At 26.6% G+C, this 15,533-nt stretch overlaps 1 protein-coding gene across 3 annotated transcripts; it reads right to left on the minus strand.

Moving 5' to 3' along the window:
- Window positions 1-12,230: 12,230 nt before the first annotated feature.
- On the minus strand, window positions 12,231-15,533 carry LOC114188243 (DEAD-box ATP-dependent RNA helicase 35). Of its 3 annotated transcripts, XR_014995479.1 has the most exons (4): window positions 15,350-15,533; window positions 13,290-15,146; window positions 13,015-13,179; window positions 12,231-12,591 (listed from the first exon to the last, which is right to left on the minus strand). XR_014995479.1 is itself a non-coding variant. In XM_028076813.2 (3 exons), exon 2 carries the CDS (start codon window positions 15,095-15,097, stop codon window positions 13,331-13,333), a length of 1,767 nt encoding a protein of 588 aa, XP_027932614.2. In that variant the 5' UTR covers window positions 15,098-15,146; window positions 15,350-15,533; the 3' UTR covers window positions 12,231-12,591; window positions 13,290-13,330. The 3 variants fall into 3 exon arrangements, 2 of the variants coding, with proteins under 2 accessions (XP_027932614.2, XP_027932613.2); XM_028076813.2 differs by lacking the exon at window positions 13,015-13,179; XM_028076812.2 differs by lacking the exons at window positions 12,231-12,591; window positions 13,015-13,179 and having other exon boundaries at window positions 13,185-15,146.

The raw sequence follows: 15,533 nt of genomic DNA on the forward strand, positions 1-15,533 counted from the left end.
TTCTTATTGTAAGAGATTCATACCCAATTTTGGATTTGGTTATACGTTTCAATGCTGAAAACGTACATATCAATCTCTATCAATAAAATATAAATAGCATCATACCTAAAATTGATATTTTTTTCAATAAAATTTTCATGACAGCCATATTTAACTTGAAATTATTTCAAAAACTGGTATTTAATTACAAGAAAAAATTAAATTTGATTTATATTTTTATTGGATCTAAATCTTAAGCCTTTTCGCACGTCGATACAGTTAATTTTTCTTTTATATCAAAATTTTCAAGTTTCATTTTATTTTCAGTTTTTCTTTTTTTCTATTTGTATTGAATAGTTGTGATAAATGCTACTCTGCATGCATGATTTAATAAAAAAATGTTGACTTAAAAAGGTAACTTATAGATAAAAGTATTAAATTAAGCTAATATAAGTGATCTATCTTCGATTTCCTTTAAATAAAGTACCCATATAAATTGGATGCATAAAAGAAGTACCAAGAGAAGAAAAAAAAAATTCTTCTACCCATAGTCTGGTTTAATAGTTATAAAAAAACAAAACTTAAAATAATAAACTTTTAAATTGACAAAACGAAACTAAAAAATTGAAATAATCAATGATCTAATTTTGATTTGAACACTTTTTTATATCCACTAAACATTTGTTCAATTACACGTATGGATTTGGGAAATTTGAGGTGGATATTTAATTAGGACACACACTTATAAAATTTTAAAAGTTATATAATTATCATATAAAATATCATATAATTACATTATAAAATATTATTGGTGTTATAAAATATTATTGGTGTTAGGAATTTGTAAAAATTATAAAAATACTATATATATATATATATATTTTGATCTGATAATTTTTTTTTTAATGCAGATTAAGATAGGATGCGAATTTAAATAAGTACAGATTGAAATGAATGTTGATTGTAATCATATATGAAGAGAATTCTCTCTTTTGTATCTACAATTAATTATTTCTAATTTATTTTTTAAAATATAATTTTTTTCAAAGACTAATAAATATTTTTACATGTTATTGTTAGAAGTTTCACATCGATTAGAGATAAGATCAATTTACAATATATAAGTGAGAGCAATTCTCACCTTACAAATTAGTATGTCTTGTGAAATTGAGTTAGACTTAAAACTCACTAACATGATATCAGAATTAAGTTAGAACTTATTTTAGCGAATTTTCTTTAACATTCTATTCCAATAAAACTATTCTAACAATTTTTCTTTTTATTCATTTACAGTATGGTTGCAGTGTTTCCTGTGTTAGGACGTAGCTTCTTCCCATTGTCTTGTTTTTTTGTAACGGATGGCGTCTTCTTGTTACATCTTTATTTAGGTAAAGGAAAGTACAGAAAAGAGAGAGAAAGAGACAAATTAAGGAGGAAACCGTGGATATATACACGAAAACAAACAACATTTTGTAGTTTCATGGCGATCTCCCACTTTGTCATTACTTCATATTCATGCCATGCCCACAATTATTCAACTTATATAAAAATGTCCACATAAATAATAAACCATAAAAAGAATCAAAATTTGACAGATATATGTATCTATAAACAAAACCCAAAGAAACAAAATAATAAAATATAAATTGAGTCTTTTGTTGGAAAGAAATATAAAAGGGTGATAAAATGCTCAACACACACGTAAATCCTTAACCTGTAATCAATTAAGAGTATTTTTTTTATTGTTATAATACGTGATGATAATAAATAAGAACATTAATAACAAATCAAATCATTTTTTTTCATTCTTTTCGATTAAACAATTTTTTCTTGTTCTTTTTTTATCTTTTCTCCCCTGTTTGTGTCCTTTCTACCAAACATATCATTAATTTTTTTTATTATGCAAACATTTGTATGCACACCGCAAAACTTATTAGTATTAAAACTTAAACGTAAAGTTAAATTTTCAAAATTCTTTATTATTATATATGTTGTACATATTATTCTTTTTTCTAACCTCTACTCTTAACAAAACCAAACATTAAGCATTTTCGTGTACAACAATGCTCCCGTGTCTTAATTTTTTTTCTATCATTCATATATATATATATATATATATATATATATATATATATATATATATATATATATATATATATATTCAAATAAAAAAAAATCTGTCTCGCAATAATTAATATATTTTGTAACAATTTTTTATTTAAATTTCATCAATTGTTGATAATAAGAAGGATTATGAACAATGTCTAACAAGTATTATTCCTGGTAAGAAGTGACCAATACATTTTTAAGCCACTCCAAAAAAAAAAAAATTCTTAAGAATTCAATTGTGAATTGTGAATCTGACTCTACCTTAAACAAAAAAAAAAACAATATATAAAAAATAAAATTCATTGACTTAAAATTGTTTTCGAAAGCTATTGGCAAGTTTGTTTATGAATTGACTCAATTTATTGACATTATTTTAGTTTTGTTCTTGAAATACTATTAATGAAATAATTTAAATATATTTTTCTTCTTCGATTATTAACCTGTTTTTTAAGAATAAAATCATAAAATTTAAAACGGACAATATTTCATATGTGATTATTATACATTCAATAAACACATATTCTTTAAAAATTACATTGTTTTTTTAAGATACAATTATATTAATTTTAGACTCTAAAATAGACAACAATTATATAATCAAAACATTTTAACACATTACGATGATTGACTTACAAATGTTGTCGTAATGAATTTGAGTTCAAAACATTTAATACATCTATTATATTATATAATCAAATATATTATTATTTTACTTTAAATTTTGATATGCATTTATTACTATCAATTAATAACAATTTATTATTAGAAGGAGCGTTTGAAGGATAGATAGATACTTGTGAGCAAGTATTTTTCTTTAAAATAACGATGCACATCATTTTCTTTCTTTAATTACTTATAACATTGAAAATCAAACACGCAATATGGTAGAAAGACTAAAAACATGACACGATTTTATCATTTAAAATGGTATATTTTGCCGACAAAACACATCAAATTTCAAAACCCTAATAAGGTTCTTAGGTCCACTCCATTTATGAGGACCTCCAATACTACATATCTATGTTGTGATATTTGAGAGATAAACGATGATATTTTGACTACTAAATTTTGACAACTTTTTCTTATAATTTTATGTAGCATTTTTTAAGTGATTCTTCACTTTTTTCATTTTCTTATTCTCAATATTCCAAAACTATTTAGAAAATGTCACATCATATTATAAGAGAAAGGAATTAAATTTTAGTAGTTAAAAAATCATTTTTTTTGAGAGATTCCTTAATGGAACCCAAACCTAAATCAAATTACATGAACCTGTCTAATGGATGATCCTCTGTGTTTCAACTTTGAATTGCTACAACAACTATAACATCTTCATTCAATACAAAACCCTTTTCTTTTTTCTTTTACATATATATGGCAATAATAATCACTTTTTTCTTCATCATTTTGCATATATAAGCACTTATGATAACGTGGTTAGATCCTCGTAGAAATCATAAGCTCTTTTTGTTGGCGTTTGGTAGATAGTGATAAAAAGAAAAACCAGATGGGTGAGTTGGATGGGCAATGATAGTTAAGCTTTTAGTCTTTTGTTGTCCCACTTTTTTTTTTCAAAATTTGAAAACATTTTTCTTCTATGTCCCTCTCCTTTCATACTTTAATTATAATTTGGGAAAAAGAGGGAAAAGGGTTCATGCTTTTGGATTGAATTTTTAATTATATTACCAAATAATTATGATTTGGGAAAATTTGATGACTTTGAAATGTTTGTTACAATTATTGGTTACTTTAAGTAACAAGTCCTTTGTATGATGATAGATAAAAAAATTCTATTATTATTATTTTTTTGTACATTAAAAAAGGTCTTCGATAAATTAGGATTATTTGGAATGATACGAAATAATGAAATTTGTTGGGAACCTTTTTCAACATAAACTAGAAAGCGAGTAGGTGTAATTAATCATTGAGTACTATATATTAAAAGATGAAGAAATGTGGTGAATGCATCTAGACTATGAATCATTAATATCCACTTTACTACCAATATAATCAATATCTAATTTTGGTAGGAAGTATTATATAGAAGTCATATCATTAAATTAATATGTTTTTTTTATTATATTATTTTTTAAAATTGTACTTCGTTTTTAACTAAATTATATATTTATTTTATTCTTGTATTTTATGCAACGTTTTTCATAATAAATTATATGTGAGATATTTTTAATATAACAAATAAAATTTCACGATAAATTATAATATCATCTGTATATACAGTTTAATAGAAGAAAAATTTATATAAATTTTATAAAATACATAAACAATATATATTAGTTTAGAAATGAAATACAACTTTTTAAGTTTTTCAAAATAATTTAAGAAATAAAAATTTAACTCTTATTTTATATATTGTACAATACATGAATCCTTTCCTATGAATCATTTTAGAGAGAATAATATATTTTTAGTCACTCAAAAAGATAAAATTTAAAGGGCGATGTATAATTACATTTATTTATTTAATGGTTAAATATGTTTTTGTCCTTAACTTTTAATAGAAATTAAAATTAGCCAATTTTTGAAACTTTGGTTCAATTTAGTTTTTCAATTTTAGAAACATATGAATTTAGTCATTTTAACCAAGTTTTGTTAAGTTGATTTGACGCTTTAGACACATTTCATGATATTATTTGAGTTGTTTATACTGTTTGACACATTTCTACTTCAATGTTAGCAGAAAAACGCATTTAAAACGTCAAACAAACTTAACAAAATTTAGTTAAAATGACTAAATCTACACATTTTCTAAGATCGAGGACTAAATTGGTCAAAATTTTCAAAAATAAACTAATTTCAATTTTCACTAAAAATTAAAGGAGCAAATACATATTTAACTATTTAGTTATATATATATATATATATAAGCATAATTAAAAATAAATTAATTGTAGTTTATGAATTTAGTTGTGTATTGCTAATTTGACAACTAACAATTAACCGAGTCAAAAGAAATCTTTTACTATTTTTAGAAATGAATAAATCGATTTTAACTTTGACACAAAGACAAGAAATATTCGATTTTATAAAGTTTAGATTAATGAGAGGACAACTTGGGATGGAAAATCTATTATTAGAGTTTGTGTGGATTATTTGTAAAAATATGAAACAAATCATATTTTCACTTCTTTTTACACTAGGATTTACCTCGACAATTTGTGAATATATCATATAAAGTCTTTTAACAAAAACTAAAAATTAATATTTGTCAATAAAAAAATTATCCATTTTTTTAGATAGAAAAAAATTGATTTCATTTTTCTTTTAATAAATCATATTAGACATGGATCTAGCGCTTTAGCATTTAAATTAGGTTAACATTTAAAAACTTATGACTAAAAGCACTTATATAAAAAAATAAAATGTGTTATTTCCTGTTTGGTTCGTTGAAAAAGGTATAAATCTCCTTTTTGCGATAACTACAAAAATGGAATGAAGTGATATGGGCCCAAAGGAAATTGCTTCCTTCATTCAACTGAACGCACGCCACAGTGGAATATTCAGCTTTTGTCACTAATCACTTCACTTTCACTCCAAACAAACAAACAGACTAAACATTCTAAAGTTTGGAAAGATTACCAAACTTGGGTCATGCGAAATTTCGTAGAAATGTTTTCATTTTGTTCTTTTCAAATATAAATAAATAATAATAATATTTGAATAAAATATGTGAACACTTGAGAATTAATATCTATCTACACAGCAATCACAGATTTAACTTTTTAAAATTATTTTTGTTTAAGGAAGGAAATGGTGTATGAAGAACTATTTTTTTTCTAATGTTTTAAAATATTTGTTTATTTGATTATTATTTTCAAAATTTAAGAAACATTATTTTCAGGTGATTTTTATTGTCATAATCATCAAATGTTTTTATTTTCTATATAAATTTTATTATATTGTATTATTTTAAAGAATTTGTATAATTTTTATTTCAATACAATGATTTTACGAAACTTATACTTCAATAATATTTTAGTTAGTCTTAGATATCTTTCTTTAACTATAAATATGACAAATTTATAGTTTATATTATAAATTTCACATTATTAATCCGTTTTATAAGATTTAGTTAGTATAATTCTCAATATTAAAGTCTATTCTATCAATATTTGTTGTCAGTCCGTTTTATAAGATTTAGTTAGATTTATAGTACAATTCTCAATATTAAAATCTATTCTATCAATATTTGTTGTCGGTTGGAGACATGTATCATCCATTATCAAGAAACTATTATATCATTATTAATATTTAGTTTCATATTTGGAATACGATGTAAAATTCATTTTATACACCAATTTTGTAAGTTAAGTAGACTAAAAGTCAACTTTTCAAAAATCAGTTATTAGATGAAAAATAATTTCAAATAAAAAAATTATTTTGACAATACATAATTTTTTAAACTTTTAAATTTTATGTTATCATATTTTTGAAAAATTTTGTAAGATGAATTTGTTAAAGCTTGTAGTCCTAAACAAGACTCATATATTAATGACACCCTTATTATTTATTTAATTTTTAATATATATATATATATATATAAGTATAAGTATTTTTTTGAAGTTAAGAAAAATTATTATATTTTTATACGAAAATAAGTTATTTAATGTATACCAGCGTAAATATAAACATTATCGTACTTGTTCATGTATTTTTAAATATTTATATAGTATTAAAAATTAATAATACACAAAAATCGATTAAGTTGATATAAAAGAATAATAATGTAAATAGTAAAAAGTAACTAAATGTTACTGTTAGAAACTACAAATACAATAAATAAACTAAAAAAAACATGTAACAATTTTATACAAAATATTTCAAATTAACCATTACTTATAATAAATCAGTTAATAATATATTAAAACACCCGATTAATAATTATATTATAAAAGATAAAATATGAATAAAATTTAAATACACAAAAAGAATATCTCTTACATAGATATAAGGATAAGATCAGTGTAAAGTATTTTCATTGAAAAGTGCAAGAGAATATACTCATTTTGCTATGTTATCTATTAATTAATAGATATGATAATAATATATTTTTTATTGGATGTTTGCGGACAAAGATATCTTATACTAAATTATCTATAAATTAAACTCTTATTTTAGCTTAAATGACCGTGTGACTTTGAGAAACAAAAAAAAGAAGGTAAATAATTTGTAGAAAATAAATTAAAACTTAATAACCATTAGGATAATTATGTTTCTAATTATTATATTAACTGTCTTTTATTACTACTATAAAAGTATAGTTACCATAAAAATATAGACTTGAAGACATTGTTTTCTTTTGTTTCCGCTAACATTAAAAATTATATTCAATGATACTATGTTAATAAATTATTTTTTACTCCAAATAATTATAGCAATAAATTTTACATACCCTAGATACAATAAAATAGTAACACTAGTTATGATAATCTGTTGTTAAAATGTGATGGTCACAGTTCTCTCTTATCCGTTGGGTCACTTTGAAAATCATTACATTCAAAATTTGGTTATTTTCTTTAAGTCTTAATTATAGGAAAACCATTGGCTTAACACTTAAGTAGTTAATTATCTATGATACATACTCACGATAAGTGAATTGGATATTTATTTTCAAAATAATAGATATGATACGTGATACATACGTAATATATGAACATTGAAAATTGTACAATAATTCTTACAAACATAATAAATATATAATTGTTAATATGTGAATCCAAATTTTTTAGTTAAAGACTAATTATTTTGGTAGTCAAAATTTTGTAACTAATATTAGTGACAAATTTATAATCAATTCATAATTGAAATTATTTTAATTATCAATTTAAAAATCAATTATAATTTTTTGAAACTATTTTAGTTGTCAATTTAATCACTATGTAATGACTAATTATTCTTTTTTACTAAAATTAGTCACTATTCAAATATTTTATCGTAATATACTGCTACTTTTTAAATTAAATACTTTATTGTAATTACCATTAGAACATCTAACATGAACCCAAGTTAAAGTATTTAGGCATTTTAACGAATTATACATATCAAATTTCACTTAAACCAAAAACGCATATTTGGGTTTATAAAAAATATATTAAATAAATAAATATACTGGAGTGGTTTCTAGATTTTGGAAAAAATAAAAAATAAAAAAATTCAATTGAATAATATGATAGACGACAGATGGCATTTTTATAATTACAAGTAAAAATGGAAAAATAAACATAAAAGTTGTTTTTTTCTTCAAAGTAATTGGATTCTAACGACTGTCAATCAATGAAGTGTTTAGCACGCATTAAAATGAAAAGTTTATTAAAAGCGTATTTAATGCAGCAAGTATATTTTATAATATTATAATATTTTAATAAAAATTATTTATTAAGAAAAAATTATTTGTAATATCTTTTTAGGTTTTTCATTATTTTCTATAAAATTCATTTTATTTAATGTTTTGAAATTATTTTTCTTAGTTAGTCCAAAAAAAAAGTATTAACTTGTTGTTAGATAAGAGACACTTAATTGGTAATAAAAAATAATTCCAGATAAAACTAGTTTAATCACCAGATGATGAAATTTATATTCAAGGTGAGTTTTAGCTACAGAGTTACCCACAATATATTGGTGATTTATAAAACAAAAACAAATTAAAATAAGTTGTTCACTTACTCTCAATTAATTATTTTTTGTCTTTTTTCTCTCTCTTGAGTATGAATAACGCTTGTAATCGGTTAAAAGATATGTGTTAATCATATAGTATTACACTCATTCTGTATCTATTTATATTTTAATCTTAATTGTCTACCAACTCTACCCATTTTTATTTTTTTTTACTTATTACTTAAAATTTTTATTTTTTTTAAACAATTTACCTACGACCCAATTATAGCATATAAATGCTATTGAACAAGTTACTATATAATCATATCAAACATAATTCATAATAGATAGAAATTAAATCATGTACCATCAAAAGTTTTCTAAAATAGTATTTAAACAAAATAGAGGATAAAATTACATAACATAAGTATTCCTATCTATATTATAAATTATGTAATCAATTAGATATTTCCATTACAATATCAGTGTTGCTCCTTTATTGTTTTTCATTATCATCTATTATTGTGAAACACAAAGTTATAGTAATGGAGACCAAAACCACAACAGGACACACATGTTAAACTATAGTAAATTTAAATCATACTACGATTCTTAAATACCAAATTTCATAATCATACATCTTTTCACAAACCAAACATCAAACTCAATCCTCAAAACCTAAAGAATATCACACATACAAAGGTTATATTTATTTGACTCAACCTCTAAGGACTTTTCTATTAAGTAGAATTTGTGATCATGCACCTATCATAACTCATTGGTGTCTCTCAAAAACTATAGGCTATCATGGTTAGGCCACTTCCCTACCAAAGAGTGACAGGATAAATTCTATATATGTAATATTCAATCTCTTACCGAATCAACAGAGAATAACTTCCTTCGACTCTCACAACTAAGTATCTTTCTCTATGTGAGTTCAATATTAGTAAAATCAAGATAGTCTCACTTCAAGTTTGACACCAATACATTTCACACATCACAAATATTAATATTCCTACCCTAGGAATCCCTATCATCTCATTCCAAACAATTCATATCAATCCACAATACAAATTACAAAGATTTAAAACCATATTCAAAAGTTCATGTATGTATATTATCGCTCGACTAATACATTTCTTGCTCAACAAGTGCCAATTGAAATGTGACTCGCGTAGCGAGAATATAACTCTGATACTTTTTGACTTAGCATAAAATATTATTGCTCAACAACATGTAAGTTTGCTCAATGAGTCAAACACACACCTTGCTCTTAGGTTTTTGACATTTTCATCTTCGCTCAATCATTATTTTACTTGATCGACAAGCATACCTCCAGGTACCACTTTTAACAAGCTCACCCAACAAGTAAAAGTGTCAGAGCTTTCAGAAATGTAGATTTTATATTTTGGCTCAGCGAGTCTGTATAATTTTGTAGAACTAGATCTAATTGGATGAATCCCTAACCAACCTGCCTAGGCATTTCACTCATTTTCCAGTTGAAAACACGCAACTATAATTGTATCACACCCTCAAACAAATCTAATCAGGTAACACAACCAATAAGAAAAATCATCTATGTAGAAAGCTCACATTACATACTAAACAATAATTCAAATTTCACTCATATTGAAACATCATTTCAAATCAAATTTCATACAACAAACTATGTTTTCAATTTTATATAGGCCAAATATGTATCCGTCGGTGGTTCATGATTGTTAAACAAATGAACGACTGAATCAGAAACTTAAAGAGAAAATAAAGGAGATTCTATAAAAATAGTTTTAGAGAAATAATGTGCTTTTGTAAAATGAAACTTGACCGTTAAAAGACTATTTATAATTCAATTTTATAATAGTAAAATAATCGAGTATCATCTAATTAAAAATTATATCTATCACTCCTTACTCCCTTTTCTTGGTCCTTAAATTAGTGATAATAAAATCAATAGTATGAAAATTTAAATGTCTACAATTAATTTAAAAATATAGTTTATGTAATTACATGTTGTTTATAAGTTAATTGTTATAGAAAGCAAGATGTGTACTATCTTTCATTTAAGGTTTTTCACTAAGGTCATAAGTAAATGTTAGGACAAGATTTTGATGATGCTCAAATGATGATATATTGGTTTTGAGGTAACAATTATACCTTTGAATGAAAAAAAATAGTTGATACAATTTTCTATTTTTTGAAGAATTTTTTTCAAGTAACCTCTCTTGTTTATGAAATCTTTTATTTAATATTGTTTAACTTGAATTTCATTACTCCTATAAGTGTATATAGTATGTTTAATGAATTTTGATGTGGAATGAGTATTTGAAAATGATAAATAATCTTTGTTTGTTAATAAATAAGAAAGATTAAGTTATTTAAGCATGTAACCATAGTGTAAACATTCAATTGGAATTAGGTTCACTAATAACTCAAATTATGTTTTTGTATATCTTTTAAAAGCAATGTAAAATTAAGTGTAAAAATTAGATTGTATAAAAAAATATGCTAAGAATTGAAGTGTTAAATAATATAAAGAAGACAACTCATAAATCAATAATTTAAGATTTTGAATCAAAGGTACTACAATCTCTTAAGTTTAACTCAAATTTATTTTATTGTTGTTGAGTTTGTATAATAAATCCCATCTAAAAACCCATTAAAATTGCTGCTGTTTTTTTTTTTTATTGTGAGAAGTTTTTAATTGTTTGTTTATAGTTCTTTAAGTTAAAAAGTGATATATTTAGACACTACAATACCAGTGATACGACTTCCCAAAGTTCTTCCTTACCTATTTTCTTTTTCTTATTCGTGTTCTTTCTCATTGAGTGAAATATGGAACGTGATATGCAATAAAATTTGTACACATAATCTAAAAGATTATGAACAGATAAACATAAATAAGCACAAGGGAGTTTTATGGTAGCTATGTTTTGTATCTTCATTACGTGTTATTTGCCTCTGGTATCTTCAAAATTGATTTGGGAAGGGAGTTTTGTACTATAATTTGTATTGTTTTTTACTAGAAAACAATGCACACTATACAAGTTGACATATAACTTCTGTATTTGTCGGTTGATCCTCTTATGATGAATATTTTTGTGTATGAGGTTGCCTAGGCATAAATTTAATGGAAATAAATAAAAAGTCAGAATACAGCAACTGAAGCCAATAAGACCATCACCATATAAGGTTTCTGTCACTGTCTTCTCATAAAAATCATTGACTAATTGCATACCATTCGCATGCTTATTGTCATTATTATTATCAATACGATATATATGTTTCACATACGACACATATGAATAATTTATTTTGAAAATAATATAATATAATAATGATATATGCTTATTAAAAAATATACAAAATTCTTAAAAACATGATAAATATATAATTATTATTGTATAAACCAAATTAAAATCATATTATAAATATTATGAACATAACAAATTATAAATTATTTTTATCATAAAATTACTATTGTTTTATATATTAAATACTTATTGATTAGGATTGACAAAAATATCCTAAAATATCTGTAAGACATGAATATGTGATTCAAATTGAAGAATCTGTCCATCGAATATTATTACACCATCGAATATTATTACACTAGTGAAAGCAACCAGAAATTCTTGCAAGGTAAAACCAACAACCCATTGCTAAAGTACACTCAGATTCTGGACCAGCTAGAAAGTTTCTTATATCTTAAACAGCTTCAAGTATTATTTGAAGCTCGTAAACAGAATGAACTGGGTACTTCCAAAAGATATGGAATCCAAATTGCAAATGGCTTCTATTCTTAAACACGGTTAATATACACCCAGGAAAATAGACAGATAATCGTCATCTTCTACATTGTCACTTCATGAAGTAGGAAGGCTATATGAGAAACTGCAGGGGAAAATATAAACATTGCACCATATCAGATGAACGAAAATAAAATAATTTTAAAATCATAAAATGCAGTGAAACAGGCTAAGCCGCTCATCCGGCAAATGAAATTTACTTGTTGGAGTTCAATAATAACACAGAAGATGAGATGACAATGTTGATACCTGTAGCAGAGTATCTTTAGATTTTCCCGAGACACGAGTAATCAAGCTTAAATGCACAGCATGCATTTTCTTTATCTATTGCAGTGTTCCAAAATTCAAGTTTAAATTTAAAATTGAACTACGTCTATTTGAGCTCTTTATATTATTCTCCATAAAAATAGAGGTGCAACTATCACAAAAAGATTTCTTGCATATGCGGGATGCACATATTATTAATTTACACTCGTCATAAACATAAATGTTCTAGGAAAATAATTACCAGAGAAGACATCTGCACCTGACAAATCACCTGCCTATTCCAACATGAATCAATCTTAGAGATAAACCGGTGAAAATCCACAGTTCGGTAAACACAATTCATAAACTATACCACAATTCAACAATGTCAAAAGCAGGAGTAAAATGCAACGGAGTACATAACCAGCTGCATTCAAAGAAAAATTTGAACATATCTATTGCATCAGTTCAGAAGTAATGAAAGTCATCACATCTCATGGTACAAAATTTAGAGTTGCAGATGTAATAATACATAACCTAGTAGTGTTCAAAGAAGATTGGTACACAAAGACCGCTTTTCAAATTTCCCCTCTGTAACCACCAGATCCAAAATAATCCTTTCTATTATTTGCAATCGCCATGCTCTTCTGATGTTCTAATTTGGGACAATCACGGATACGATGACCAAGTCCACCACAATATGCACATCCCTTGACTCCACTTATGCCTGTGATTTCATCATTATCTTCCATTGGATCGTTCAACTCAGCCAAAACTGGGGGAATCCTTTGTTTTGCTTCTTGCAATAGGTGTTTCAAATCAAGCAATGTTGTTTCACTCTGATTCTTGTTTATAAATGTGGTTGCTATACCAGTTTTCCCACATCTACCGGTTCGTCCAATCCTATGGACATAATTTTCAATTTCAGCTGGCATGTCATAGTTAATGACGTGCTGAATATCAGGAAAATCCAAACCTTTGGATGCAACATCAGTTGCCACCAACACATCTTTCTTGCCAGCCTTAAAAGCTGAAATGGCATACTCTCTCTCTTCCTGATCTTTGCCTCCGTGAATCGCCACTGCCTCCACTCCTTTCAAGAGAAGGTATTCATGGATATCATCAACGTCAGCCTTATTCTCACAAAATATCAGAACTGGTGGTGGGGTTTTTTGTAGGCACTCAAGGAGATAAACTATTTTTGCCTCCTGCTTAACATACTCTACCTCCTGAATTACATCAAGATTTGCTGCCCCTGCACGTCCCACATTGACGATGATAGGTTTCACCAAAGCACTCCTGGCAAAGTTCTGAATTTTGGTTGGCATGGTTGCAGAAAATAGAAGAGTCTGCCGTTGAGCTTTGAAGTGATCAAAAACTTCTCTAATGTCATCTTCAAATCCCAGATCCACCAGCCGATCAGCCTCATCTAATGTTAAATACCTACAGTTATCAAGATTCATTTTCTTCTTGGCCAACATATCCTTCAACCTCCCTGGAGTGGCAACAACAATATGAACACCCTTCTTCACAATCTCAAGCTGCGATCTCATATCCACTCCACCAATACAAAGCAAAGGCCTGAGTTCCGGATATCCGGCTTCTTTCAAAGGTATCAAGAATTGTTCGATGACTTCATAAGTCTGCCTAGCCAGTTCCCTTGATGGGCAAATAATCAAACCAAAGGGACCTTCCCCAGGAACAATAGGCATCATAATCTCTTCTTGCATGGCCACCATGATCATCGGTAGCACAAAGACAAGAGTTTTTCCCGAGCCCGTGAATGCAATCCCAATCATATCTCTTCCAGATAAGATTACAGGAAGTCCTTGCACCTGAATAGGTGTTGGTTGCACAATCCCCTTAGCTTTCAACTTCTTCAAAACTGGTTCAGGAAACCTCATATCCTTAAAATTCTTAATGGGGGGTGGGATATCACCACCATCAACTATTATATGCCACTGCTTCCGAATCAAATCACACTCTTTTTTGGACATCCTTCTTACGTGCAAAGGTGGCTTCCACCCTGTTGGCAAAGGTTCCGAGTAAGTGATTCCCTTAGCCAATTCTCGGACAGACATGAGAGTTTTTCTATCCGACAAGTTTTCAATCATCTCCTTCTCCTGCTGAACAATCTGTTCCGTCACACTGATATCGGGTTGTTCTCGTTTCATCTGTGAAGCTTTAACCAGCAGACTAGGCTTAGATTCGGCTACTCTCAGTTTCTCTAAATCATCATCAGTGGCCAAAGGGGCCTTCCCCTTGCGTTGGAGAATCTTCTGAGCTTCAATGGCCCGACGCTTGGCCACGGGCACATACTCCTCATAATCGTCCTCTTCTTCCATTTTCGCTGTCAATTTCAATTTGTGCTCAAAAGAACAAGTCCTTCTGGTCCTGTTATTATTATAAACAAAAAACCTAAAGTGAGCAACAAAATCACACAACAATTTATTCTAAAGCATATCCATGTATCAAATTCAAAAAGCTAGTTATTAGATACGAACAAAATACGAGAATGGAGAATGAATTACAACAAGTTCACACTCCCAAATAAAAAAGAAAGAATAAAAAAAATGCATCTTCATGCATCTTCTTACGTGAAAAGAGTGGAGGAATGTCACTGCGAAGAAATTGAAATCACACTGTGAACTGTAAAATTGGGACAAAACTGTGTTTTGATGCTGTGACTCAGATTTGGGAATTTAGGGTTTGATTTCAGCATCAACTCTTCTCTCTTAAAGAAAAACTTTCAAATTATCAGCATTTAAAACACTGATTTGG

The sequence above is a fragment of the Vigna unguiculata genome, chromosome 6, assembly GCF_037176805.1.
Source record: "Vigna unguiculata cultivar grain cowpea cultivar isolate G323 ecotype 2 chromosome 6, ASM3717680v1, whole genome shotgun sequence".
Classification (NCBI taxonomy): Eukaryota; Viridiplantae; Streptophyta; class Magnoliopsida; order Fabales; family Fabaceae; genus Vigna; species Vigna unguiculata.

What these genes read in the sequence shown, in the direction of transcription:
- LOC114188243 (XM_028076813.2), bottom strand. Translation starts at nt 15,097, where the DNA reads ATGGAAGAAGAGGACGATTATGAGGAGTATGTGCCCGTGGCCAAGCGT.